We start from the raw sequence: 14,924 nt of genomic DNA on the forward strand, positions 1-14,924 counted from the left end.
GGGAGAGTAGTCTGAATTGGGTTATGAGGCCCCCACGCGGGGGTACCTCACCTCAGCCATTGAACTCACTTCGCTGGCCGTGAGTCTGTTCCAAGCTCCGGCTAAGGAGGCATCCGCCAGGCCCCTCCGCAAGGGCGGGGTCCGTGGCATCTCCTGCCCAGTCTACCCTCGCGCGGAGCCCCGTTCTCTGGGAACTCACCTCCCCGAAGCTCAGGGAGGGCCCTGTTAGGGCCGCTCTATGGCCCTAGTCTCAGACCTTCCCAAGGGACATTGGATAGAGTGACTAAGCGCACTCAGTTCGTAGCCCCACTGATGAGCTTCCCGCCGCCCCACGGCGAAAAACACGCGCAAAGAGCGTTTATAATGCGCTCAGACCTAAAGTAACTTGTCACTTACGGTGACTTCCCATAAGACATTGCGATATGCAAATATTCCAATGCGTCCCGCCCCTGGCAGTTCCACGCTGGGACGTGCACGCACTACGGTTCCCGCCTTTAGACTGCGCTGGCGATTCCTGGGAGAGGGCTGATGACGTCAGCGTGCGGGCTCCATGGCAGCTCGGCGGCGGGGGACTGCCGGCGGCAGAGCGCGAGGTTCGGAGTGAGCTGTGGGGGCCAGAATACTGGGAGCGGGGATTCAGAAAAGCAGCTGTGCCTTCTACTATAGCCCTTCCTAATTCCATCGCTCCCTGAACCAGCATTTGTTTTGATGCCGAACTTTGACAATTTCGGTTGTCATAGCTTTGGGGGGTTACAAAATTGTGTCTGACCGCCTGTTGACCTGTTACAACTTCGTGCCAACACGGTTTTAAATACCTAATACAAAACAGTCTAAAAAAATTAAGTGTAAGGTGCACCATTATTTTATGTACCATTGAGCAAGGAAAAACGCTTCCAGTTAAAACGTGATGCGCAGCTTATAAATCATCCCTTGTAAAATGCATCCCAGTTTCAGAGATTATAAAATGCAGCTCTTAAAATTGGCTTATGACATATCATACTCTGTGTATTGTGTTCTTAAATGTGTTGTCTTCCTCTGGATTTTTCAGTTAGGGCAACTGAAGTACAAAGAGATGAAATAACTTCTACACTGATTGTCCAGTTAGCAGAGACAGGGCACAGACTCCAGAGCACTCTATTAACTATTTCATACCACCTTTAGTAGTTTGAGGATAGGTATTTGGAGGGTATCTGGGGCACAAGTAAGCAGAAAAGATAAGCAGTTTAAGACTGATGCCTGAGGCCATGAACTCACATGATCTGTGAGTTGTTTTGTTTTGTTTGGCTAGAATAGCAGTTCAGGAACTCAGACTGTTTCCTGAGTGGTATGGCAGTTATTATTCCTTTGTAAATTTACAAAACCATCTTAATCTATATTTTTAAAAATATGTTTTTGCATAGTAGCATCATATTCAGTCTGTACTCATTCTTTCTTTTGCTTCTTTGCCCGTTCTTCTTGCCTATTCTGAATGAAGCTGAAAGAGTTAATAATGGCAAAACAGTTGCAGAAGACCCTCCTCCTGCAAAGAAAATTCGAAAATGTCACAGGGTGAAAAAGGAGCCTGTGGCTGAAGGAAAGGCAGATAATGACCGGACTGAAGACAAGCAAGGTCAGCCCCCGACATACACCAAGGAGGAGGTGGACCAGCAGGAGGGTCCCTGGGAGGGCTGAGGGTGGGAGAGTTCTTTGTTTTTGTTCTTTCAATTCATTTCTTCTTTCCTTGAAGATATAATTAACTTTCTATCTTTTGGACATACCATAGGACTAACCTAGTTTCTCAAAAGCTTTAGTTTCACATATTTTATTATAATAAACTGAGACTTGAGCAGATCAAGTTTGCTTGGGAAGGGCAGCTTCCCAATGACAGGTTTCTATCTAACCATGACAGCTGTTTTTGCTTCCCATACAAGTAGATACAGTACTTATCTGTCTTCCCTCAGAGTCTGTGAAGACCTTGCTATTAAAGGGCAAAGCTCCCGTGGACCCAGAGTGCACAGCCAAGGTGGGGAAGGTAAGAGACTCCCACTAATTTCTCAAAGAATCATTGTTCTCATTGGGATTCTTGTCTGGAACATTGCTATTATGTATTTTAGGAATCCTCTCCCAAATTTTTCCAAGGCTAAGGGATGAACAGCATGGGGTTTGGGAGTACTAATCATGGTGTTTTCTAGCATAGTTAACTTAGGGAGTTGTCATCAGCTTTCCACACCTCTTTCTCAATTAGAAAATTGTATCATTATCAGTGTTCTAATGAGAAACTGTGCACTGGTATGTATGGCATGAGTTACTGATGAATGGGAAAAGGATTTGAAGAATACAGAAGAAAGGCTCCCTCTGGAACAGGTTGCCTTTACTGAGTTAGACTATTTGTGTTTCTGTAATTACATAAAGGCAACATGTTTTCATTATAGGATTGACAGGTTATGTTTAGAGAAACATACTTTTGCATTTCTTTCCTTGGAAGATGCATTTTGGTAATGTGGGAGAGTGATAGTTTGGGGCATAAAAAATTTAGAACCTCACTTATGATCTCATCAGGGCTGGGAATGTACAAATGTCAGTTTTTTCTTTCTCCCTAGGCCCATGTGTACTGTGAAGGAAATGATGTCTATGATGTCATGCTAAATCAGGTAAAGGAAGAAACTATAAGAATTTCTTCTTAATAATTATTGATGACAGTGTCTCAGAGCCCAGATCTTTAATTCTGAAGTCCCTTATATTAGCCCCATAATCCCAAATACTCAACTCTACTGCACTCTGCCTAATAGTGGAGTCGCTATAAGAAGCAGATCCCTTAGCAGATTTTATGTCTTTATTGAACCTATGAACCCACTGTTCATATGATTTTGCACATTTCCTGATAAGTTGTTGGTCTTTTTTCTTATGGGCTTTGAGGAACTTTAGGATAGTCCTTCATCTATCATTTAAATTGCTTATATATTTTCAAAATTTTTCATTTTCCTTTTGATTTTCTTTATAGTATACTTTTTGCCCATATTGAAGTTTTAAATTTTTATGTAGTTAAATTTATTTTTTTCTTTTTTAAATTTATTTTTATTGAGGTAACATTGGTTTATTATATAAGTTTCACATGTACAACATTAGATTTCTACTGTGTAGAAATACCTACTACAGGATGCTCACCACCAAAACTTTAGTTCCCATCCATCATCATACAGTTCTCCATGCTCATCAGAGATATGGGCCTCTAATTTCCTTTTTGTGTGTTCTCCTTGTCTGGTTGTGGTATCAGGATAATGTGGGCCTTGTGAAATGAGTTAGGAAGTATTCCCTCCTCTTCAATTTTTTGGAAGACTTTGAGGAGAAGTATTGAATCCTCTTTGAATGCTTAATAGAATTCACCTGGGAAGCTGTCTTGCCCTGGACTTTTGTTGGGGGGAGGTTTTTTATTACTGTTTCAATCTCTTTACTAGAGTTTGGTCTATTGACATTTTCTATTTCTTCATGATTTAGTCTTGGAACATTGATTCTAAGATTTGTCCATTTCTTCTAGGTTGTCCAGTTGTTGGAATATAGCTAATTATAATATTCTTTTATAATTCTTTGTATTTCTGTGGTACCCATTCTTATTTCTCCTCTTTCATCTCTGCCTTTATCAAAGTCTTACCTCTTTTTTTCTGAGGCTAGCTAAAAGTTTGTCAATTTTATTTATCTTTTCAAACAGCCAGCTCTTAGTTTCATTGATCTTTACTATTATCTTTATAGTCTATTCCTACTCTGATCTTTGTTGTTTCCTACCTTTTACTGACTTTAGGCTGCATTTATTCTTTCCTGGTTCCTTTAGGTGTGAGGTTGGATTATTTATTTGAGATTTTTCTTGTTTCTTGAGGTAGGCCTGTATTGCTTTAAACTTCCCTCTTTGTGCCTGTTTTGCTGCATCCCATAGATTTTGGCATGTCATATTTTCATCTTCAATATTCTTAATTTCTCCTTCAATTTCTTTGTTGACCTCCTAGTTATTCAGTCATGTATTGTTTAGTAGCACATTGTTCAGTTTCCACATATTTGTGGTTTTTCCAGCTTTCTTCTTGTTGATTTCTACATCATTGTAGAAGTTTCATGCCATGTTATCAGAAAAGACTTTTGATAAGATTTCAGTCTTCTTAAGTGTATTGAAAAGACCCTGATGCTGGGAAAGATTGAGGGCAGGAGGAGAAGGGGACAACAGAGGATGAGATGGTTTGATGGCATCACCAACTTGATGGACATGGGTTTGGGTAGACTCCAGGAGTTGGTGATGGACAGGGAGGTCTGGCATGCTGCAGTTCATGGGGTCACAAAGAGTTGGACACGACTGAGCAACTGAACTGAACTGAAGTGTATTGAGACTTGTTTTGTATCTCAACATATTTTTTGAGAAAGTTCCATATGCACTTGAGAAGAATGTTTATTCTGCCATGCTTGGATGAGATGTTCTGTACAAATCTATGAAACATCTAATCTAATGTTTCATTTAAGGCTGCTGTTTCCTTGCTGACTTTCTATCTGAATGATCTATCCATTGATGTAATTTGGGTGTTAAAAGTCCCCAACTATTATTGTGTTGCTGTCAGTTTCATCCTTTATGTCTGGTAATAATTGTTTTATATATTTTGGTGCTCCAAAGTTGCATGTGCATATATTGAAAAATGTCTTCTTAATGAATTGTTCCTTTTATCATTATATAATGTCCATCTTTGTCTCTTGTTACCTTTGTTTTTCTTTTTTTTTTTTTTTTTTTAATTTATGTATTTGGCTGCACCAGGTCTTAGTTGCAGCACTTCCATCTTCATTGCAGCACGTGGGCTCTTTAGTTGTGACATGCAGGATCTAGTTCCCTGACAAGGGATCAAACCCAAGCCTCCTGCATTGAGATCTCGGAGTCTTAGCCACTGGACCACCAGAAAAGTCGCACTGTTACCTTTTTTTCCTATCTGTATTTTGTCTGATAGATAAAAACAGGCCTTTTAGGGCTTCCCTGATAGCTCAGTTGGTAAAGAATCCACCTGTAATGCAGGAGACCATGGTTCAATTCCTGGGTCAGGAAGATCCACTGGAGAAAGGATAAGCTACCCATTCCAGTATTCTTGGGCTTCCTTTGTGGCTCAGCTGGTAAAGAATCTGCCCGCAATGCAGGAGACCTGGCTTCAATCCCTGGGTTGGGAAGATCCCCCAAAGAAGGAAAAGGCTACCCACTCCAATATTCTGGCCTGGCAAATTCCATGGACCATGTAGTCTATGGAGTCGCAAAGAGTCGGACACAGCTGAGCGCCTTTCGCTTTCACTTTGTCTGATATGAGTGTTGATTACACTCACTTTCTCTTGGCAGCCATTTGCTTGGAGTGTCATCTTTCACCCTTCACTCTGAGCCTGTGTTTTTCTTTAAAGCTGAGTAAGTCTCCTGGAGGCAGCATATAGTTAGATCTTATTTTTAATCCATCCAGCCACCAGTCTTTTGATTGGTGAACCATTTACATTTAGAATGATTATTGATAGATGAAGTCTTACTGTTGCCATTTCATCTTTGTTTTCTGGTTGTTTGATATCGCCATTGTTTCTTTTTCCTTGTGTTTCTGTTTGCCAGTTTGGTTTGGTGGTTTTCTGTGATATTTTTCTGAGTTTCCTTTTTTTTTTTTTTTACTCTTTGGTATCTCTGCTCTAAATTTATGTTTTGTGGTTACCATGAGGTTTGTATAAACATCTCTTAGATAAAATAGTCCTTTTTCTGCTGATACCGTCTTACCTTTATTTGACTCTACAGGTTCCATCCTCTTCCCCTTTTATGTTTTTGTTGTCTCAAATTACTCCTTTTTATGTTGTTTCCTTTTTTATAATTAATTTATTTTTTAAGTGAAGGATAATTGCTTTACAGAATTTTGTTTGTTTCTGCCAGACATCTTTATGTTGTGAGTTTCTTACCAAATTGAAGTAGTTGTTTTTTCTGTTTTTTTTCCCCCTTTAACCTTTATGCTGTAATAAATTGTTTAAAATCTATTCTGATAGGGTTGCAGTTTTCTGATTCTGTTTATCACCTTACTCAAAGATTTGTGTACTTTTGCTTTTCTGTTACAGATAGAAGAACTCCTTTCAACATTTCTTGTAAGGCAGGTGTAGTGGTGATGAACTCTCAACTTTTGTCCGGGAAAGCTTTTTTTCTCCTTCATCTCTGAATGATGACTTTGGTGGATATAGTATTCTTGGCTGATAACTTTTATCTTTCAGTATTTTGAGTGTCATTCCAGTTGTTCTTGACCTGTAGAGTTTCTTCTGAGAAATCTGCATATAGCCTAATGAGGATTTCTTTGTAGGTGAGCATCCTTTTTTTCCCTGGCAGTCTTTTTTTTTTCCCCTGGCAATCTTTAAAATTCCTATTTTATCATTGACTTTTGACAGTTTTAATATAATGTGTCCTGGAGAAGATCTTTTTGTATTGAGGCAATTAGGTGTTCTCTTAGCTTCATAGAGTGGTACACCAATTTTCTTCTCTAGGTTTGGGAATTTCTCAGCTATTATTTCTTTATATAAACTCTCTGCCCCCTTCTCCCTCTCTTCTTCTTCTGAAATATCATTACCTAATGTTGCCCTTCCTAAAAGAGTCAGATAGTTCTTATAGAATTTCCTCCTTCCTTCTTTGCATCTTAATTCTCTTTCCTAATCTACCTGTGTCTTTTCTAGATTTCTGTATTTGGGCTCACTTATTCTGTCTTTCATATGGTCTTCCCTAATTCCAATGTTTTCTGACACTTTATCTTGTTTATTGAGTTCTTCAGCTCCAAAATTTCTGCTTGGTTTTTTGTAGAGTTTTAATCTCTTCAGTAAAGTATTCCTTCTGGTCATTTTTATTCCTGAACTCACTAAACTGCCTTTCAGAGTTTTCTTGTAGCTCATTGAGTTTCTTCATGACAGCTATTTTGTATTCTCTATCAGTTAGATCACAATATTCCGTGACTTTGTTTCGTTTCTGGAAAATTGTCATTTTCGCGATACACTGGTTATTCCTAGTGTTTGATGAAGTGTTCTTCTGCCAGCACATTTGAAGTATGAACACCTTTCTTCTTTAGGTAAAGCTTTTTTTTTAATCCTGATTTTTAAGGATTCAATAGGTTAGAAATTAGAGGGCTTTCCTTTGCTTTGCAGTAGGTGGCGCTCTAGCACAAGTTGTGGTTGCTCTTATCTGATCTGCCCCTGGTTATATTTGAGAGCACTTTCCACCCTCTGCCACCTCTGTCAGAGGGCTCAGCTGGTGCCGCCCTATCACTGTTGTGCCTCCAAGGCTGTTGGAGTTTTGCTGCTGCTACTGCCACTGGCATCACCAACTGGAGCACCAGGGTGGTAGGAGCTTCCATGCGTCTGGAATCTCCTAAGTCATAGGCTCCACCTCAGGAGGAAGGGGAGCGAGAAGCCAGGTCGCCTCAGCAGTGCCTCTGAGATCTCTGGTATTGTTGCTTTCAGCCAGGAGCTGCCGGTGAGGGTGAAGGAGCAGGAGCCAGTCATGGGCCCCCGTGGCTCCCGTCATTGCTGCCCCTGCAGCCACGAGGCCAGAGTCACGTGCACCGCAGCACCTTCCGCTGCCGGGTTCTCCGGCAGGACGGGACTGCGGGCAGCTCCTCCACCCCTCCCCTGGTTCCACTTCCTCTGTTCCAGGCCACCCACCTTTAGATGTACAGACGTGTGGAATTTTCTGGCATCCTGGTGTGTGGGCACCTTTGCTGAGCTTCAGATTTTTTACTTTCATAGACTGAAGGGGAGAGATGAAGGGAGCATTTTTTTTTCCATCAGGCCACTGACCTCCAGTTTTTTTCTTTTCTCTCTTTTCCTCTTTGCTTATTTTTGTTGTTTTGGATAGATACTGCTCATGCTTGGTATTTCCTGAATATGTCTTCATATTTGAATTTATTGATCTATCATATATACTTCTAACAGCTATGTAGAATTCCTCTGTTAACCAGTTTTTTCCTTGAAATATCATAAGCAGATATAAAAGGTCTTAAGGCCCCTTTTTGTTCTACCATTCAGCGAATTTATAATGTGAGCAGGCAAGAGGTAGAACAGGTAACATGCTTAGCAAAGAAGAGTGATGGCTAACCAGGGCTCGGCTTGCCAGCACAAGCTGCTGTTCCCTATCAGGAACTGCTCCCTCTCTCCACTGGAGTAGGTTACTCACAGGATACCTTGTTAGATACTGCTCACATTTTCTCTGAATGTCTCCTGGTCATGTTAGGTATGGGGTAGGTGTGGCAGTGGTTTCTGCCTATCCTTTTTCCCCTCCTAACATTGTCCTACTCTCAACTCATGGTCAAATTGTTGCAGATGAGAAGCCAAAATTGTAAATAGTACTGTTAAAGAATAAGCTGTCTAAACGAAGAAGCATAATGGTTACAGATCTTAGGGGCATCAAAATTGTTTTCATTTGGAAAATAATGACTGCAAATGGATTGGGAGCTGGAAAACACATGGCCTCGGGAATATCTATGGAGAGAGGTGAGGCAGGAAGAAACAGAAGGAGCCAGTCAATATAGGATATTTGAGGTTGGGCAGAGGTTTTAAGAAGCTTCCAGCCTTTAATTCATAGGAATTCAAAGTATAATATAGAAACCCTTTTCTTCCTTTATTATATCCTTACTCTTTTTTTTTTTTTTTTGAGTTTTAAAATGAATTTATTAAGGAATGGTTCTAGGAAGGCAACAATGTTTGATTTGTCATTAAAAAAAAAAGTCCTATTTCTTCATGCTGTATACTAAAGAGGGTACAGAGTTATGAGCTTCTTTATATTGGAATTCCCTGATAGTATAGCACAGACTAGTCATTTCTGCAATGCTAGAATAATTTTTTTTTTTAAGTCTCTTCTATGTTTCTCTTCAAAAAGCGATGAACAGTAACAGGATGGCATTTAAAAAGCCATTTATTTTTTCTATTCATTCTGTAGTACTGGAGCCAGTATTTTTACCATCACAGGCTACAATTTTCACTTTATCCACTTTGAATTCAACGTCATTCAATACAAAAGTCCACACGTTATCGCAGAATCTGTATGTATTTAGAGAGCCCCTGAAGTTGACTATATCCTTACTCTTAACTGAACCTGATTTTCTTGTTCCTTGCTGTCCTTTCCTCATGGCAATTATGGTAACCTTTGACCAAGAGTCACTGGTTTATGTGGCTTCCATTTGCAAACCTCTGTCCTTTTTATGTTCATATTTCTCTTATCATAGACCAATCTCCAGTTCAACAACAACAAGTATTATCTGATTCAGCTGTTAGAAGATGATGCCCAGAGAAACTTCAGTGTTTGGATGAGATGGGGCCGAGGTAATTGCTTTTATTGTGGATTTTGTGAGTTGTTATTTAGAAAGTGAGAAGCAGTTTAGTGAGTAGCCGAAGGATTCTCTGGGTTTCGGTTGGTGTAGTGGAGTTTCTGTAACCTGAGAGAGGCTTAGGAATCAAATTGTGCTGCTTGAAATTGGAGCATGGCAGGCATCCTCATTAGTACTGGAAAAACTAAGAGCAGCCTGTTAAGGCTGAGAACTCTACTGCGATTGGGCTGCAAGTGCTGCTCAGAGACAACACTAAGCCCTAAGCCCTTTCATCTTTTCCTTCTTTCCTTCCTGCCTGTTTGTCAGATGCTAAGTGGAGAGACCTTAGAGATCTGGCTTGTTACTATCAAAGAACTCTTCTTGGGTTGAGGGGGCAGGGAACCATCTTACATGTGGCATTTACTTTGCAGTTGGGAAGACAGGGCAGCACAGCTTGGTGGCTTGTTCCGGAGACCTCAACAAGGCCAAGGAAGTCTTTCAAAAGAAGTGAGTGCTAAGAAATGAGTACAAAATAATATCTTTCATCTTCTTGGATATATCTTCTTTAGGAATTTCATCATAGGTGTGAGCTGGCTTAAATGATAATGTCTTTCCACTGTGACACATGTGACTGGAACACCACTGGAACAACACTATCTTTAGATAGTGATTAGATCACTTGGAACCAGAAATTGACTAAAATCAGAAGAAGCTAACATATTCAGCACATGACCAACAAATTAGGAAATTTGGGGAGAATGAGATGAGACTGTTCAGCTATAGTTTAGAAAAGTATGGGCCTTCCTTGGTGGTCCAGTGGCTATGACTCCAAGCTCCCAGTGCAGGGGGCCCTTGTTTGATCCCTGGTCAGGGAGCTAGATCCCACATGCCACAACTAAGAGTCCGCATGCCATAACTAAGGGTCCCACATGCAGCAACCCGGCACAGTCAAATAAATAAATAAACTTTTTTTAATTGTTTTACTATGATATGAAAAACTTTCTGGAGTCCCTGGGAATGTTTCTTTCAGAGAAAAGGATTGGATAGTAATCTTTTGTCTTAAATCTCAGTGACTTTAGTGATGTTTGAAGCCTTTGGGAAAACTTCAGTGACCTTTTTTACCATTTTTTGTTCCCTTTTTCTCTAGAGCTTTTCTGTCCATTCAGGGTCCTAATTTAGAATCCAGATTTATGGAATATCGATGGTGTAAGAAATAAAAAGTTTTAGAGATATTCTTAGGAAAAAGCACATCCCTAGTAGTAGACCCTTATTTGTAAGATTTTCTCATCAACTTGAACTCTACAGATTCCTTGACAAAACAAAAAATAATTGGGAGGATCGTGAGAAGTTTGAGAAGGTGCCTGGAAAATATGATATGCTACAAATGGACTATGCCAGTAATACACAGGTAAACTCTGACTGTATGTTTAGGGAAAAACTATTTCCTCTTAACCAGAGTGAAGTCTATAGAGTGACTTGGATGAGGTCCTAGTCTCTATTATTTATTAAAGTCCTTATAAAATCTTAGGTTCTTAAAAAAAAAAAAAGTTTTGTTTAGTTTAATTTTGAATGCTGAGGTACAACCAAGATGCTTTCCTGAAAGGATCTTTCCTGAAAACTGTCACAAATTTTTCATATTTGAAAAATGGAAAAACCAGCCTTTTTAAGGTGAGAAGATCTGAGATACAATAGCTGTCTTTACAAACTTAATGACATCATATTAGGAGGGCCTTGTAGAACTTATTCTGAGTGTTTAACTGTGGGAGGCAGAAGTAAGACTAGAAGGTGGAAGTCACACTGAGTAATCTAACTAGGTTTGTAATGGGATGGGCCTACTTTCAAGCAAAAGCTGGTATTCATCTGCCAGTGATATTGTACAGCCAGTCCTTGCAAGGAACATACAATAAATCTTTTCAGATTCTATTATTTTCCTTTTTTTTTTTTTGAGCTATAGAAGGAAGAGGAAACAAAGAAAAAGAAATCTCTTAAATCCACCTTGAAACTAGAGTCACAGCTAGATCTTCGTGTACAGGAGCTGATAAAGTTGATCTGTAATGTCCAGGCCATGGAAGAGATGATGGTAGAAATGAAATATGATACCAAGAAAGCTCCACTTGGTAGGACTTCAGATTCTATCCTACATGCTCACTTAATATTCTTAGTTCATTTAACAGGATGTTTTATCACCATCATGATTTAAAGCTTGCTGATATTACTGAGTAAAGGAAGAGACAATTGGGGTGAGAAGTTGTATGGGGGTGGGGGGGCAGAGGAAGAGCAATTTTGAAAGTTGAAAGGTGAGAGTCTTTGTTGGGCAGGGTCATAAATACAGTTTCCAGGATGGGCCTTTTAGTTGTGGAGTCTGATCTCTGTCTGGGTCTGCAGGGAAGCTGACAGTGGCACAAATCAAGGCAGGTTACCAGTCTCTTAAGAAGATTGAGGATTGCATTCGGGCTGGCCAGCATGGACGAGCTCTCGTGGAAGCATGCAATGAATTCTACACCAGAATCCCACATGACTTTGGGTATGGCCTGTGCTGTTACTTCACTTTGGTGTTCTGCCCAACAATATCCTCTACATCACTCAGCAGAAATTATCATCTTTTTAATTTTTCATTTCCAAGGAAATGACCATCTTGAGTAGATACACAGCCAACATGATTTATAAATAACCTATTTAATCAATTTACCAGTATGGGATACAATCTCCTGCCTTGATTTACAACCATATTCTCTGACCAAGCGGAAGTTACCAACTCTAGGCAGAGTGGGTCTAGCCATCCAGCCAGCATCTAAAACACCTTCAGGCATATCACCCAATTCTATAAGGTGACTAACACACCAACACTATTTCTGTGAACTCAAATGATGTTAGGTTTATAAAATATATTTTATTTTCATTGATTCTGCATTCTGTTGCTTACTTTATTTTTATTCCTCTATTGCTTTATAGAGGCCTGTGACCTAGAGATAACCCTGAGTGGTCAACAGGTATATTTCTACCTGTGTATTTCCAGATAGGACTTCATCCAAACTGTTCCTTATTGATGTCGGTACATCTTATTCTTTAAAAACTCTCATAAAAAAGAATTTTAACTCTATAGTCTCACAGGTCAAAGTCTATGTAGTTTGTTTTATCCTACTCAGAATATATACATAATATCTCTCTGTATTTAAAAGTTAAAAATCTCATACAGATCTCTTTCAAATGGAAAACCACTGTTGTTATACCTATTTTCTAAAGGACCTATCTTTAGTCTGTGTTTTTGGTCATATGCCTTTTGACCACACATCAGAGAATTAATTATTGGCTATATCTCTGCCCTTAGACTCCGTACCCCTCCATTAATCCGGACAGAGAAAGAACTGTCAGATAAAGTACAACTACTGGAGGTGAGATACGTGTGGATTGGAAAGTATTAAATCCCTTGTCCCAGGTTTCTCCCACATTGATTATCTGTCTCATCTTGTCAGGCTTTGGGAGACATTGAAATTGCAATTAAACTGGTGAAGACAGAACTGCAAAACCCGGAACACCCATTGGACCAACATTACAGAAAACTACAGTGTGCCTTGCACCCTTTAGACCATGAGAGTTATGAGTTCAAAGTAAGAAAAATGATCATTTATTTTCACCGTTAAGATCCACCTTCCCCATGCCACTGTTCTCTGACTGCGTCTGGTTAAGAGAAAACTTTAGGGCAGAATTTCTATTTACTAAGAATTGGGAAGGTAAGGCTCTTTCTGGCTGCCCTTGTGAGACCACTTAGGCCAATTTATACAAGAAGCCCAAGGTTCTTCAGTTCAGCCTGGTCTCTTATCGAGTCCATGTCAGCTTTGTCTTTCATTCTTTTTCACAGGTGATTTCCCAGTACCTACAGTCTACCCATGCTCCCACACACAGTGACTATACCATGACCTTGCTGGATGTCTTTGAAGTTGAAAAGGAGGGTGAAAAAGAAGCCTTCAGAGAGGACCTTCATAACAGGTCTCCATTTAACTTTTGGTTTGGGAAGACAGTCCCTTGCCTGAAGTGCAGTTAGGGAACTCATAATGAAGGATACCTAGACAACTGTTGGCTTTTTGATGCTTATGGCCTGTGTTTGTAGGAGAGCAAGAGAGAGAACAAAAATACTGGCTTTTCCTTAGGATGCTACTCTGGCATGGCTCCCGGCTGAGTAACTGGGTGGGAATCCTGAGCCACGGGCTTCGAATCGCCCCGCCTGAGGCTCCCATCACAGGTTACATGGTGAGTGGAAATTGGAACCCTTTTTTTTTTCTAAATTAGGATTAAGTGGTGACATCCCTAAGAATTAAACCAGCTCACTCATAACCCTGGCATTTACTGTGACCCTCCTTTCTTAAATTCCTAAAGATATCTTCACCTTTCCCCCCAGAAAGCAGAGATTCATCGATGCTTCTGCCTCCTCTTGGAACAGAATTGTGAGAGGAAATGGAAAAGGGTCTATATTGTGTTTAAGATAGTAGAACACAGGGTAGTGCCATGAGCCTTTCTTGTAACACACTGGGTTAGGCAGTTGACCTTGTTTATTTATATATTTCAGTTCGGAAAAGGAATCTACTTTGCTGACATGTCTTCCAAGAGTGCCAATTACTGCTTTGCCACTCGCCTAAAGGATACGGGGCTGCTGCTCTTATCAGAGGTAAGGCAGGATCACATCTATGATCTCTAGTTTATTATTAGTTCCTAATTTTCCAAAGAGAAAAGACTGGCCACAGAACCAAGAGGTTCACCTGGGAGAACTTGAGAGGGAAGCCGGACACATTTTCCATTGCATTCCGTTCTTCTGCTGGAATAGGAGAAGAAAATACTGATAGGGTTTTCTGTTTGGCTTTAGAAGATGTGGTCATTTAAAGATGTTTCACTTTGCAGGTAGCTCTGGGTCAGTGTAATGAGCTACTCGGGGCCAACCCAGAGGCAGAAGGATTACTTCAAGGCAAACACAGCACCAAGGGGCTGGGCAAGATGGCTCCCAGTCCTGCGTGCGCCATCACCTTGTAAGTACTCCCAGGCCGGAGGGCCAGACAACTCCTTTGGGCCAGATAAGACTCCACTTTCTCTATTCCAGCTTTTGAACCAGAGGCAAATGTTGACTCACTGCCTTCCATTTGGCAGGAATGGGAGCACAGTGCCATTAGGACCAGCAAGTGACACAGGAATTCTGAACCCGGAGGGCTATACCCTCAACTACAACGAATTTATCGTCTATAACCCCAACCAGGTCCGTATGCGATACCTTCTAAAGGTTCAATTTAATTTCCTGCAGCTGTGGTGACTGTTGACATTAAAGATATGATAAACCAGAGAAGATATGGCCTTCAAGCAAGAAAACAGGCAATGTTGTACTTTTGATTTTTCTCATATTTTCTGTAATAAAGATAGTAAAAATCTATCACTGGCTTCTTGGGTGTTTACTTCTGCAAACACATGTTTCTTCTGATGTTAGTAGACAGAAAGTAAAGCTTCTCTACATATCCCACAGCTAGCTGCAGGTTACTCAGGATTCTGTTCTTTCATAGAATAGCCTCCTCTGTGCAATGAGGGAGACTAATGGAGATTAAAGCTTTTCCTCATTTAACACAGTTTTTCTGCAAACTAGAGTTTGTTGGG

The 14,924-nt window shown here is 40.3% G+C and overlaps 1 protein-coding gene across 1 annotated transcript; it reads left to right on the top strand.

Moving 5' to 3' along the window:
• Positions 1–451: 451 nt before the first annotated feature.
• On the top strand, positions 452–14,706 carry PARP2 (poly(ADP-ribose) polymerase 2). Its single transcript, XM_043919381.1, has 16 exons — positions 452–593; positions 1,475–1,609; positions 1,941–2,011; positions 2,580–2,630; positions 9,213–9,309; positions 9,725–9,800; positions 10,599–10,701; positions 11,248–11,410; positions 11,679–11,817; positions 12,622–12,685; positions 12,767–12,901; positions 13,153–13,280; positions 13,442–13,541; positions 13,858–13,956; positions 14,187–14,311; positions 14,430–14,706. The coding sequence occupies exons 1-16, from the start codon at positions 551–553 to the stop codon at positions 14,587–14,589; spliced, it is 1,689 nt and encodes a 562-aa protein (XP_043775316.1). The 5' UTR covers positions 452–550; the 3' UTR covers positions 14,590–14,706.
• The last annotated feature ends 218 nt before the right edge of the window (positions 14,707–14,924 follow it).

This window comes from Cervus elaphus, chromosome 12 (genome assembly GCF_910594005.1).
Source record: "Cervus elaphus chromosome 12, mCerEla1.1, whole genome shotgun sequence".
Lineage (NCBI taxonomy): Eukaryota > Metazoa > Chordata > Mammalia > Artiodactyla > Cervidae > Cervus > Cervus elaphus.

Coding starts and splice junctions, on each gene's coding strand:
- PARP2 (XM_043919381.1), top strand. CDS start 551: ATGGCAGCTCGGCGGCGGGGGACTGCCGGCGGCAGAGCGCGAG. Junction 594..1,474: donor TGCCGGCGGCAGAGCGCGAG/GTTCGGAGTGAG, acceptor TTCTGAATGAAG/CTGAAAGAGTTAATAATGGC. Junction 12,902..13,152: donor ATGAGAGTTATGAGTTCAAA/GTAAGAAAAATG, acceptor TCTTTTTCACAG/GTGATTTCCCAGTACCTACA.